We start from the raw sequence: 15,163 nt of genomic DNA on the forward strand, positions 1-15,163 counted from the left end.
CAGCTTTAAGCGGGTCTTCGAATTTTTTGGGTCCTCGTGTGGGGTGAGTCAAATGACGGAAATATCCTTCTATCTGACCTGGAGAGTCTGGACCGTTTAGTTCAAAATTAAGGGGGAGGGATTCTTTTCTTGTCTTTGTCAGTTTGTCGTATCATTTTCATCTTAGTAGGCGTTTGAATACCAAAAAAATCACTTTTTTTGGAATTTTTGAAGTTGGAGTTGTATTTAGCCATAATACTTGAAATTATAGTTTTTAGTGAAATGTAGTTGGAAAAAAGTAAAAAAAGTAAAAAAAAATTAAAAAATAAGTTTTTTGAGTTTTTGATATTCAAATACAACTTCAAGTTGTATTCAGAATATTTATGGCCAAACGCTCAAAAATGAAAAAAAAAAAATCGGAAAAAAATGAATAATTTTTATGGCCAAACGGCACCTTAGTAAGGTTTGATTAGTACATGCTCAAATTTCATTCTTTTTCTGGATTTCCTCTTATCTTAATTACTAGACGGCCTATGCCAATGCTGCGCACGGGCCCAACACTTTAGATTGTCTTTGAATAGTGTATATATATATATATATATATATATATATATTATGTTCAAAACACGATTAATATAACATTGTAGTTTGTGCTCCCTATCTAAAACTTTATTATATTAATGTTTGCTACGAATACAAAATCTGCAAATTTATTAATATTTTTTAAAAGAGAAGACTTGTTTAAAAGGAAACTATTTTCCTCTTTTTGAGATAAAACAATAGCAATATTTAAGCATCAGTTGATACTTTCAATTTTAATTCGATTAATTTAAAGGTGTAAAATACTTATTATTTTTTATCAAATTTTGATTTGGATAATTCTAATTCAAATTATTAAATTAATTTTACATGTTTAAAACGAAACAAAGTAGAAATTGATTTTCTATTTAAACGAATAAATACTATTTTTTAATTTTTGGTAAATATTCTCGGTTTAGCTCATTTTACTTGTCATGTTGTCTTTTGTATGGTTTTTTAAGAAAACGTCGATTAGAATTATAATTTGACTAATTTACCTTATTCATTATTTGATCTTCATTTGATATATTTTTTTTACGACATTAATCTCTTTTCACATTTATTAGAGTAAGAACAAAAATAAAAAAGTAATTAAATTCTATCTTATTTTAAAATTTAAATATTTTAAGTATATTTATTTTAGTAAACATAACAAATAAATGACATGGCGGAATAGCAAATACAACAGTTTAATATCTAAATTAGATCTCAGGCTAATATAAAAAAAGAAAGAAAATTGTATAGTTTGACTACTTAACCTTTTGAAGAAAAGCAATTTCATTTGCTTCCACTAATGGATTGATACGCACGTGGCAATGAATTCATCATTATTGACTTAATGAGATACTTTGAAAATTACATGAATATTGTTTGATTTGTTAATATGGGATGCATTTTTTTTTTTTTTGCCATTATTAATTTGCACTATTTTTATGCATATATATATATATATATATATATATATACTATGTTCAAAACACGATTAATATAACATTGTAGTTTATACTCCGTATCTAAAACTTTATTATATTAGTGTTTACTACGAATACAAAGTCTGCACTTTTTTTTTTACATTATTTTTTTTTTTTAATATGGGGTTCACTTTTTTTTTTTTTTAATATTGTTTGATTTTGTTAATATGGGTCCACTTTTTTTTTACCGTGAGTTCGGAGATGGTGGGTTTCACTTTTTTTTTTTTATTGCTTGATGTTGTTTAGTATGGGATCCACCCTTTATGGGGTGCACTTTTTTTTTGGACATTATTAGTTTGCGCTATTTTTAGGCATATAATATATTTACATATACTATGTTCAAAACACGATTAATATAACATTGTAGTTTATGCTCCGAATCTAAAACTTTATTATATTAGTGTTTGCTACGAATACAAAGTCTGCACTTTTTTTTTAACATTATATTTTTTTTTTAATATGGGGTTCATTTTTTTTTTTTTGATATTGCTTGATTTTGTTAATATGGGGTCCACTTTATTTTTTCCCATGAGTTTGGAGATGGTGAGTTCTACTTTTTTCTCTTCCTTTTTTTTTATTGCTTGGTGTTATTTAGTATGGGGCCCACCCCCTTTTTTTTTTTTAAGGGACAACGGACGACGAAGCATGGGTCTAAACCCATGCTTTATATAGTTTCTTTTTTTTTTTATTTTTATTTTTTATATTGCTTGGTGTTGTTTAGTATGGGGCCCACCCTTTTGGACATTATTAGTTTACACTATTTTTATGCATATAATATATATATATATATATATATATATATATATATATATATATACTATGTTCAAAACACGATTAATATAACATTGTAGTTTGTGCTCCGTATCTAAAACTTTATTATATTAGTGTTTGCTACGAATACAAAGTCTGCACTTTTTTTTTTTTTGACATTGTTTGTATTTTTAATATGGGATTCACTTTTTTTTTTATATTGCTTGATTTTGTTAATATGGGGTCCACTTTTTTTTCTCATGAGTTTGGAGATGGTGGGTTTCACTTTTTTTACTTTTTTTTTTTTTTTAATAATGGTTGGTGTTTTTTTTTTTTTTTAATATTAATTGGTGTTTAATATGGGGACCATACTTTTTTTTTTTTTTTTTAGTGCTTAACGGACGACGAAGCATGGGTTCAGACCCATGCTTCTATATAGTAGTAACTAGTAGGACCCTCAATAATGTGGAAGAAAACGCTAAAGGAAGTATTTGGTGGGTTAACACTGATGTTGATGATAAGCTAGCTTTTGGTCATATATTTTGGAATCAGATTTTAAAAATTTATCTTCAAGTATTTGTTTGGTCACGAAATTTATCATCAAAATATTTTCAAGTTCTAAAAACTGGTTGGGAGAAATTTTACTTCTGCTCACAAAACTTCAAATTTTTTCCAAGTAAAATCCATGTTCATGCACGACTTCAAGTTTCAACTTCAAAATCTATGGTCAAATTAGAATAGAATTTGTTCCGTTATAAGGATAAAAGGATAATAATTTCGGGAAGAAAATTGAGATTATTTTATTTCATATTTGATTAGAAAATTTATTTCAGTATAAGTAAGCTCGAGGTACCAATGTTTTAAGAGGCGGGGGCGCGAGGCGAAGTGAGATGTTTTACGCAGCATGGGGCACGGCGTAAGCTCTGAGACACGGAATATAAGTCCCATGAATCTACGGGGGCGTATTTCTCATGTATCTTTAATTTTATAATTTTATTACTGAAAAATAGCAAATGTAAATTTTCATTAAAATTTTGCGAATATAGTCAAATAAATCACCAATAATATAAAAAAAATATTATAATTATTATTTCAGAAAGGTAACAACACAAAAAATGATAATAGCCTGTATAATCTTTAAAATGAAATCTTCATTTACTCATCATCAAATTCCAAATCTATTAGTCATTCCCACCCTCAACTAATATTTACACTGACTTTTATTTAGGCCAAACCCATTGATAGACACTTGTGGTAGTTTGATTCTTTCAATTGAACACCTCAACTAAACTTTGTTTCATTTAGACACCTGAGGTAGGGTTTGACTGTGCCATTTAGACACTTTTCGCTAACTTGGCAACTTGCGTGATTTGCACACCAAACTTATGCGTGAAGAGCCCAAAAAAAAAAAACAGTTTTTTTTTTAATTCTTTTTATTTCCTTCTTCTTCTTTTTTTTTTCCTACTTTCTTCTCTATTTAACAAACCTGCCACCATTAACAAACCTTCCATCATTGCTATTTTGTTCACCAGAAAAAGTCAAGTCCGCCACCACCCTCTCTCTCCCTAAGCATTTACAGGACAAGAAATATGATTTTTCTTTGGATAAATCTATTTAATAAACAAAAGAAAAATAAAATTCCCAAAAAGATTATTAAAAAAAAAAAAACTTGCCATTACTGGAGTCTTTAGAAAGCTTGAAGGTTTAAAATGGGTTAATTGATTTGATGAAAATTTTGAGAAATTAATGTTGGATTGTCTTTGGGTCTTCGTGGGAAATCTTTAGCTGAAGTTATACAAATTTGGAGGAGTTTCTCTTGAAAATTTGGATTAAAAATCGTGGTTGTAACAAAAATAACATAAAGATGGTGAAGAACACCAAGAACAACTATTCCTTTCAGAATTTTCAACGTGTCATTTTTTTCTTTTTCTTTTTGTTAATAATGTATCTTTTTCTGATTGGATGTAAATCAAGTTTTTCTTTTTCCTTTTTAGAGTATTACTTTTATTTGTTATTAAATATTTTTAAATAATTTTTTTAATTAAAAAAGACACATGTCCTCATTTTATTCGTCATTTGCCATGTCAGCAGCGAGTGTATTGCACACACTTTGTAAATAAAATGTCAAAATAGCACAGTCAGACCCTACCTCAAGTGTATAAATAACACAAAGTTTAGTTGAGGTGTTCAAGTAAAAGAACCGGACGACCACAGGTATATATCGATGAGTTTGACCTTTTATTTATGTATTTAAAAGAAGGAGAAGGACAAAAAGTGTAGGGGCAATGACAAAAAGTGGATGAAGTTGCTTCAGGAACATAATGCTATGAAATTTCTAACATATCAATTTTAGACATAATCATCTAAAAAAAGCTATTTATGGCAGTGTTATTTTCTATGAGAGTTGCTTTATTTATTTATATATTTTAAGAAAAATCACTACAACATGAAAACATGATAACATAAAGTATAAATATCATTACACTAATAATAAAAATCATAATCTATAGCAAAAATACTTTTAAAACAATAAAAATAAAATTTAGGCTTAAGTAACTAAAACGCCCCCAAACTTGGCACGAATAGCAACTTTAGTCCCTAAACTATTGCTGCACTTCAAGACACCCCTAAACTTGGCAAAATGGATTTTAATTCATCCCCGAGCTGCCACGTGGCACAGGAAGTGTAGTCACACGCCAATAGGCGCGTGAGAGGTGCCACGTCAGTTTTTTTTTTTTTTAAAAAGAAAATCAATTTTGGAAAATTCATAAAAAAGTATAAATTTTTAAAATCAGAAAAAACTAATTTTTTATAAAAATGTGGAAAACCCATTTTTAAAAAATAAATGCGACTGGAATTTTTATTAAAAAATCTGGAACTTTTTAAATCTTGAAAACTGAGAAACCCGTTATTTTTTTTAAAAAAAATCTGGAATTTTTTTTTTTTTTTAATTAAAAAACCTGAACTTTTTAAAAATCTGGAAAACTAAATAATCCCATTTTTCTAAAAAAGAATCTAAAAAATTGAATTTTTGATTAAAAACTTGGACTTTTTTAAAATCTGGGATACTGATTTTTTTAAGAATAAAGTGGAAAACTAATAATTTCTTTTAGATTTAAAAACTAATCTAATTTTCCAGGATTTTTTTTTAAAAAAATGGGTTTTCTACATTTTTTTTAAAAAATTAGTTTTTCCAATTCTTTTTTTAAAGAAGTGTCTTAAAAGAATCATGAAAATCCGGATTTTTTAGGACACTTTTAAAAAAATATCAAGTTTTCGTTCTTTTTTTTAAAAAAAAAAAATCCATTTTTTACAGATATTTTAATTAAAACCGTAGTTTTTCAGTTTTTTTTTTTTTAAATCAAATTTTCCATATTTAAAATAAATATTTCATTGTTCCAGATTTTTTATATAAAGAAAATCAGTTTTACATTTTTTTCAAAACAATTTATCTATGTGGAGGACGTATAGGATGTAAATGCCATGTGGCATTAATATTTTACACGTGGAGACCACATAAGACTTATTTTACAGCTGGACCCACGAGTGACTACACCCACTCAGGGTCATGAGCTCAGGGGTGTAATAAAACCCATTTAGCCGAGTTTACGGGTGTCTTGAAGTCCATCAATAGTTTGGGGACTGAAGTTGCAAAACGTGCCAAGCTCAGGGGCGTTTTAGTCACTTAAGCCTAAAATTTAACACCCGGAGCGTATGCCTTTACGCTCGGGGCTTACGCTTTTGCGCCCGGGACTTATTCCCAAATTCTAGGACGTACGCCCTATGGATCTACGCCTTTCATTTGCAGCCCGAAGCATTTTTGGTACGCCCCGCCCCAGGACTCGCTTCAAAAACGCCTCTGAAAACACTACCATACTTATAATGTTATTTTCTAATTTCACGTTCTATGTGGACTAATAGCCTCACGATAACAACAAAATGACATGTCTGCCTTCCTCCAGAGCTCTTTTGCCATAAAAACTTAAGACAGATGGTTAAAATTGGTAATAAAAGTTTATTAAGTTTATTTGTTGTAAAATTTTGTGTATCTGCTTATAGTCAAAGAATCAAACATCTACTGATAAAAGTATATTCTCTGAATATTCTCATCATTATTTAATCTCTATATAATATTTTCATATTATAATTAGACACGAGTCCAAAATTTGAAGTTATATGATTTCTAGACGACATCAGAATAATATACAACACTCGTAATCTAATATTTATAAATATTTAATAAATTTTTTAATACAATAGCTCTTGACTTTACATGAATCCATAAATATTCACATAGGTCTATAAATTACATTTTAGATCTGCCTTTGTGTATATGTACCTGTTCACAAACCAAACGACCCATTAGTTCTTACGAGGTACGTAGTACACAATTTGTTTTTAGCCGTCTAATTATACAAATTAAACTTAAGAATCGATCGGCTCACATAAATCTTGTTGTAAGCATATGAATTTTATTAGATATAAATCCATAAAATAATTTGAATTTAAAGTGTATTAGTCCATTGAGTTGAGCTTCAAATGATGAGTCACTCTGTTGAGCCTATGATGTCATAGTATCATTGAGGGCCAAAGTGGTGTCTCGTGTTAGATAATATGGCACACCAAGTCATTTCTAGGTTTCGTCATAAACCTAATTGCTTATTTCCAATTACGTAAATCAATAGTTCAAACCGCACTCAAAGGTAGGGCATTTCCCATTTTTATAGGAACTTTTGTAACAGAAACAATGGTATCTCCAATTATAGCCCCTCTGGGATGTAAAATATATCTCTTCTCACCATCCCCATGGTGTATGAGACAAATATATGCATTTCGATTAGGGTCGTATTCTTTTCAATACTTTGCTTATGTACAACTACAAAGTACCAAGCATTCTAATTGGATTAGATTAATATCAATGGATCCTTTATCAGTCATTCATTGAATGCTAAATAAAAGAGTAAATTGGATCATGTCACGTGTCAAAATGACATAGCATGACAAATCAAATCAAAGATTAATGAAAATGCATCATGTATAAAAGTGACATGTTTCGCCCAATCAAGTATGCCCATGTTATCTCAATATGATTGGCTGAGAAGAGTTTGCCTTCATCACAACTTTTTCACGCTACAATTATAATGGGGGATCCTCATAATTCAAAATAAAAAACAAAGAGAGCTGTGGAACCAAGTATTGCTTTATGAGCTACAAGCATTCACAGAATCAAGTATTTTTCCACAAGTCCTAAAAAGATCAAAACGAAGATTCAAGATCAAGCTTCAACTTCTTGAGTTCAAATACAAATCAAGATCAAGTTTAAAGATCCTTGAATTTATTTCCGAAAAGAATAATGAGAAGAATTATAGAAACTGTAACATTCACCAAATTGAAATAAACAAGAATTTTACTATCTATAATTTTGGAACATCCTGTGGGATAATCTTTACCTCTCATATCTTCTTATCAAACTTCAACATTCAAAGAACACCAAAATGACTCCAATGATATAATCGACCCCAAATTTGATACTATTACGATTGCTGACTGTAAAATTGAATGGGAAGTTAGCCATAGATATTATTGACCAAATCAACAGAACAAATGTTCAGAGAGGTCATTACAATTGAATTTTACCAAATTGACATAAGTATTGAAGATCATCAATTAATGGATCCTCATCAATTTAGTACGAGAGATATGACTAAGTTTATAAAAATCTTTGATCATTTTCTTTATCATTTCACTTTGAAGTTTTGTTTTTTCTCTGAAAAAATAGGAATACAATAATTTGAAGCATGCATTTAAGAAATTTAAAAGGTCCAAAAATGCCTTTACGTAGCCTTCAATATTAGTGCGGGCACATATTTGAACCTTTTTAATGTTTAGAGATATATCTGAAACAAAGTAAAATTAGGGACATTTATTAGCGGATAGGTCAACGAAAGGCAAATATGAGACAAATCACAAATGTTAAGGATATTTTTGACTTTTTCCAAAAAAAATACTAGGAAAGTATAAACGTAAGTTTAAAACTTTAAATACAAAATTTAAATTGTATTGAAAATGTTAAAGTTACTTTTTTCTTGTTTGTAAAAACAATTCAAACAAATATGTATGGGCAAAGTTTGGATGCAAACTCAACTTTTTCAAACTCTAAATGGAAAGGGCCAAATATACCCCTGTACTATCGGAAAGGGACCAAATATATCCATCGTTATACTTTGGGTCCAAATATACCCCTATTGTTATACTTTGGGTTTAAATATGCCCCTCTTCTTTTAAGTTGTCCAAAGTGAACATGTGTTCACACGTGACATTGGCATTTTGGTGAGGTGGATGCCATGTGGCATGCCACTTCACACCCCCAACCATTTTACTTCCTCCCTCACATTATCACTACGCCAGAGGCGATGTCGACGGCAGAGCAGCCGATGGTGGAGTGAATTTCAGCGGCTAGTAAAAGTTCAGAAGGAGTCATATCGATGATCTCGCCGCCTTGACGGAAGCATGCCACACGAGGACCTAACTAAAGGATAACTGCACATAGTTTCTTCAACGACGGCCTTTAATAAACACATGGATCCAATCTTTAATAGTAAGAAACTCTAGGCTAAGGCAGATTTGTACCTAATTAATGTTGGTGATGAATCAAAAAAATTGCAAATTGACAGTCTAACACAAATCTATTCATTTAAGTGTGCATACATCAACTATTAATACATATAATATTAGACGTAACGGAAAAAACGCCGGAATTTGAATCGAGGATGACGTGGCAAACGTCAGAAGGGTAGCCAATGATAGAGAAAACGATGTTGGATTGAGAAGTGACGGCCTTTGGGGGTGTCAACCCAGTGACCTCCCATGGAGATGAATCCATGGGCCTTGGATGGGGTCCTGGTGAAGACAGTGAGGGTGTAACCGGCGTTAATCAAGTGGGCGCACATAGAAGGGCCTACTTTGATATCGATCCATCTCAGATGAGTATTAAATGGGTTAATGGCGGCAGCAGATGTGAGGTGGCATGCCACGTGGCGTCCACCTCACTAAAATGCCAATGCCACTTGTGAATACATGTCCACTTTGGACAACTTAACGGAAGAAGGATATATTGAATCCAAAATATAACGATAGGGGTATATTTGGATCAAAAGTATAACGAGAGTAATATTTAACCCTTTTTCAATATTACAGGGCCCTTTTCCGAACTCTAAATGCAAAAACAAGTCTGTAAAGAAAACTTATTAGCGCCGTGGGAGAGAAAAAAAGAAAAAGAAAAAGAAAAAATTAATTGGCGCCAATAACTTGACCCGACAGTCCAAATGTTCATAAATCCTAGGGTTTAAGGAAGAGAGAAACCTGAAAATGGCGGAAACAATGGAGATCGACGATAAACCAAACAAGGGTAAAAACATAGTCTTTTCAACATCCAATAATGAACCCAAATCTGTTCCTTGGGTCGAAAAATTTCGTCCTCAATCCCTCGATGACGTGGCTGCTCATCGTGATATTGTTGAAACCAGTACGTTTCTTCATCTCTGTGAATTATTATTGTCCGAACGAAAACGAGGGAAATTTATGCTCTATGTGTACTGGGAGAAAATATTTACGCCAAGTAGCCCATATTTTGAGTTTGTTACCTGATTTAGCTCATTTTTTGTGTATAAAACACCTTTTATACAAGGTTGATACATTATTTATAATGCTTTCCCCCCCAGGTATATTGGGCTACGTGTGGCGTAATAATTTTCAAATTGATGTGTATTTTTGAAAATTTCCTGATTCATAATTGATGTTTGTTTTGGGCAAAAGTTGATAGGCTTGCGAGTAGACTACTGGGAAAGTAGAAACTTTGTTGCAATTTGTAAGTTTAAATTTCTAAATTGTATTGAAAATGTTTTGTTTTTTTTGTAAAAACAATTCAAACAAAGTTTTGATGCAAATGAAAAAAAAGAAAAAAGAAAACCAATAACTTGACCAGACTGTCAAGTTGAAACCTGTATGTTCCTATATTATGTATATTATTATTGATTTTTGACCTTAAGGATTTTCATAATTGACGGTTTTTTTGGGTAAAAGTTGATAGGCTTGCGAGTAGTAATAGGTTGCCGCATTTGCTGCTTTATGGACCGCCTGGAACTGGAAAGACATCTACAATTCTTGCTCTTGCTCGGAAGCTATATGGGACTCAGATGAACAATATGGTTTTAGAGCTGAATGCGTCTGATGATCGCGGGATTGATGTGGTGCGACAGCAGATTCAGGACTTTGCTAGTACTCAGAGCATCTCATTTGGGTAAATTTTTCTTTAATCGCTTATTTTATGCTCAAATAGGTCAGGACTTTTTTCTATAAAGTATTTAAGCGAACAATGTAAAGTTTAATTTAAGCTTATATTTTGCACCCAAGGGTGTGGCCTAATGGTCAATGAAGTGGGAGGAGAACTGTGAGGTCTAAGGTTCAAATCCCAGCATAGACAAAAAACACTAGGTGATTTATTTCCATTTGTCTAAGCCTTGGTAAACAGAGTTATTTGGTACTTGTTACTGGTGGGAGGTAGCAAGTATCATGTGGAAATAGTCCAGGTGCGCGCAACCTAGCCCCGGCACCACAGTTATAAAAAACAATGTGACATTCAACTCAATACCAATATACATGTATAGGCACATTGCTTTACCAATTTGTCCTCTACTTAGACTTGTAGTGTTATATTATTCCTCGTTTCGTGTTTGCATTTTTGTGAGAATAAAAGCTGGGAAATGGGACTATATGCCAGATGAGTTAAGGTGTCATTTTGCCTTTTTAGTGAAGTAAATTGAAGCTTAATTTTGTTGTTATTTAGTGCAAAGTCAGCGGTGAAGTTAGTACTATTGGATGAAGCAGATGCGATGACAAAAGATGCACAGTTTGCTCTGCGTCGAGGCAAGAAATTACCGCTTCCTCATGCTAGACTTAATATCCGTGCTATACTTGCAAAGCTGATTGTTATGGGATTATTTCCCCTGCAGTGATTGAGAAATATACAAGAAACACTAGGTTTGCTTTGATATGTAACAATGTCAACAAGGTTATTCCTGCCCTACAATCACGATGTACACGATTTAGGTTTGCTCCACTCGATGCAGTTCATGTCTCTGAGCGGCTCAAACATGTTATCGAGGCTGAACGGTGAGTTCCATTTTGTCTTTGAAGTTATCCTTTGCTAAACTATTTTGCGCGTACTTCAGGTTGCTCAGTCCCTTGGTAAAACTTGGTTATGCAAAAGTGTGGTGGGTGACTGTCGTAGTGATTGGAACTATTCATTTAATTTCTTTCTCCATTCCTCTTATGTTCCTTAGGTCCACAGGCCCATCGGATGAATGGAGTTCATAGAGCACAAATGTAGTACTAATAAGGAAAAAGAACTAACTAAACCCTAGCAATTGATGTGCATGTGTTTCCCTTGGTTGCTTGATTAAAACCTTTTCACCAGACTATCATTTGACTGAATATAGTGGTCGGGCCTATGCAACTGGCAAAATACATAGATCTAGACATCTAGTGAATAAGATATAGAGAAGACAAGCAAACTTCTGTCGGAATGCCACATAAGTTCAAGGTATCTTGAAATACCAGCAGGTAAATGTAATTTTAGTCGTACCTGTTTGAAGGCTTATGACTAGTTTTAGAGTTTTTCCCAGTCCTATCCAACATGTTCGAAGGCAGCAGAAAAAGTAACCACTTCTTTGTTGTCATACGACATTGAGAAGTCAAATATTACCTTATGACATTGACCTTTGGTTTTCAGGTAATTGTGCATCTAATAACGACCAATCTAGATTCCCATGTGCTATCCTCTTAACTAGAGAAGAAAGTTATCTAAGTACAAGTATACTGATTTAAAATGTTTTGGGAAATGATTATGAGAATAACTCTGAAATATATTTATACTATTATTATTTCTCTATGGATTGTTTGAGATATTTTACCATACCTACATTCTGTGTTACCCAATGATTTCATTGAATTACAAACAACTATATTCTACTCGGAACATTGACAAAAAAAGTATGTCCCCAAAACCACCTTGAAAACCAAATAAAGTTATGGATACTTATCCATGTTTGATTATTTTCTTAGCTTCCTTTCCAGAGAAAGCAGATATGGTATAATAGTTGTTGAAAATGTCATAGTTACTCCTGCTCTATTTAGTCTACGCAATTTTTTTTCTTTGTTAGTTCATCACAATGTTTTGTTATAGGCTTGATGTCCCCGAGGGTGGTTTAAAGGCACTTGTACAATTGAGCAACGGCGACATGCGAAAAGCTTTAAACATTTTGCAGGTTCAAACTCCTCATCCTATTTATCCTCATTTCGGTTATATATAGATTTCAATTATTGTGTTCAGAGATTTCACATCATGAATCAGTTGAATTGCTTTCTTTTTGCAATGTGCTGGTAGAGATCTTGCTCTCTCTCTAGGTTGACACCCCACTTCCCACCGCATAAAGAGAAAAAAAGAAAAGGAGTTGTCTGGGGCTCAAGTTATTAAAAGAAAGAAAAGGAAAAGTTGTTTGAGGAGCTAGCAATCTTCATTGCTGCAGTTATAAATGAGAGGTTTATTCGCTGCAATTCATCAAGCTCACAATTGGTTTTGTGAACTCTAAAGTCCAAGGGCCTAAAGTAACTCATTTATGGAAAAAGTGAAATTCTATTGTTACTTAGACCCATTACTTGAGCATTTTTCCTTGAGAACTAGCTTTTTATGTTGTGCCTGAGGCTAGTTTTGGATGACTTGTTAGGCCATGATAGAGTCTAGATGTGACACATGCAGTGAGCTAATTGTTGTGTTTGGGGTGGTTGGGGCCGCTTTGCTTGTTCAAGGTCCTTTTAATAAATGGTATCGTTTTTTATATATATTTTTTTATCAGTGGGTTTCAGGGAGGAGGGCATTACTCTCTGTTAATTGTCAGGATATAGTTTCAGGCATGCATGAAACCACCGGTATTTAGATTAACTGCAGCTACATTGTTGAACTAATGATCATACGGTCTATTTTTTTTTTTTTTTTTTTGAATCATTCTTTTCTGTCTAGTTCTTGCTTGGCATTAATCTACCATTATAAACATTGGTGGAAGGGTTTGTTTTACTGACGAAGAAAAAAGGGAGACCATTGTTGGAAAACTATAAGGTGCTTATTGCGCTATTAACCCCATGCACAAAATTTTTTAAGCAACTGTTTATTTTGTTTATCTTCAGGCAGGTAGACCATTCTTTTTTGGATTCACTGTCATTAACTTTCAGCTTTATGCAGTCAACACACATGGCTTCTCAGCTGATTACGGAAGAAGCTGTCTATCTGTGCACTGGAAATCCATTGCCGAAGGACATTGAGCAGATCTCTTACTGGCTTCTGAATGAACCCTTTGCTATCAGTTGCAAACGTATTTCAATGAGTCCTACCTGTACTTTGTTCCATTTTATCTATCTGCTCTTGTAGTCCATTTACACTAACTTTTTTTTGTACATAATTGTCCATAGGAATATCAGACATCAAGACAATAAAAGGGTTAGCTCTGGTGGATATCGTGAGAGAAGTAACCATGTAAGTGCACATATTTTTGGCTCTTTGTGTCAAAGTTAGTTGGTATAACTCACCTCTGTTCATCTAAATATCAGGTTTGTCTTCAAGATTAAGATGCCAGCAGATGTTCGAGTTCAGCTGATCAATGAGATGGCTGATATTGAGTATGTGTCCCATGTTTTTCTTTTTGATTATTTATTGCCGTTGCCTTGTGCTAGACTAGCATTTCTGGTTTGATGCCACAGAATCGAAGGCCGGCTTATGGTCAATTTTCTCATTTACTTGCTAAAACATTTACCAATATTATGTACTGAACTTGTAATTAGATTATTACACTAAATAAGATGAAATCAGATATTTCCTTAACCAGCTGATCTCAAATTATGGATTCTCTGGCTTCTGAACGGTGCATCGAACCTCTGTCCCAACCCCCACAGAATGAAATACTACTTTCGTTTTAGAAAGAACTATTCGCGTTATAAAAGATGGTCATCAATGGTTTTATATTTTAGCTTGCCAAAAACAAAATTTAATTGCCAAAAACAAAATTTAATTGAATTACAGTCCCTAGGTTTTTCCTAAAGTATGTTGTGTAAGTTATGCATTTTCTGGCTCGCAGGTATAGGTTAACTTTTGGTTGCAATGACAAGTTGCAGCTTGGATCACTGATTGCTGCTTTTACACGAGCAAGAGCCGCACTTGTTTCAGCTGCAAAGTAATCATGTCGGACAACCCGGTGGCTTGCCCCACCACCTGAAAACTTTGCGATGTTTTAAGATTCTGCGCTGTGCCAAATTTTGGGAATGTAGGTTTTAAAGCTTCTTGAGGTAGTATTGTAGAAAAGCTCTCCCAAATGTAAAGTGCACAAATGTTCCAAGTGCTTTGCTGTTGTTGCACATTGTAGCTACATTTTCATTTACAAGCTTTGCTCTGTTTTGAGTTTTTTTTTTTTTGGTCCATTTAAATTGTACATTCAAGCATTTCGTGCTATGCTGCCTGGATATTTTGTGCTTTGGTCGAGTCCTGCTAACTTTACATGGGGAAATGTCCATATTCCAGTTTGTCGCTAATCCTACATGGAAAATGACCATATTTCATATTGGCTGTGGGCGTGTATTAATGGTGACGGAATATAATGTTGCTTAAAAGATTTATAAGGGAAAAGGAAAAACAATGAAACCTGCAAGCCATTTTGGAGATTCAGCCCTCAAGCTGTAGGACCAACATTTGCACTTGCAGTTGGTTTGCATTGATAAATTCGGTGCTGGGATGTACACTGATGAATGGCTATCGGGACAGATTTGCAAAGCCATGGTTT

The 15,163-nt window shown here is 32.9% G+C and overlaps 1 protein-coding gene across 1 annotated transcript; it reads left to right on the forward strand.

Moving 5' to 3' along the window:
• Positions 1-9,583: 9,583 nt before the first annotated feature.
• Positions 9,584-14,795, forward strand: LOC132051878 (replication factor C subunit 3). Its single transcript, XM_059443130.1, has 9 exons — positions 9,584-9,804; positions 10,362-10,578; positions 11,125-11,204; positions 11,291-11,450; positions 12,523-12,604; positions 13,576-13,705; positions 13,803-13,866; positions 13,941-14,009; positions 14,465-14,795. The coding sequence occupies exons 1-9, from the start codon at positions 9,648-9,650 to the stop codon at positions 14,562-14,564; spliced, it is 1,059 nt and encodes a 352-aa protein (XP_059299113.1). The 5' UTR covers positions 9,584-9,647; the 3' UTR covers positions 14,565-14,795.
• Positions 14,796-15,163: the final 368 nt, after the last annotated feature.

This window comes from Lycium ferocissimum, chromosome 4 (assembly GCF_029784015.1).
Source record: "Lycium ferocissimum isolate CSIRO_LF1 chromosome 4, AGI_CSIRO_Lferr_CH_V1, whole genome shotgun sequence".
NCBI classification, from domain to species: domain Eukaryota; kingdom Viridiplantae; phylum Streptophyta; class Magnoliopsida; order Solanales; family Solanaceae; genus Lycium; species Lycium ferocissimum.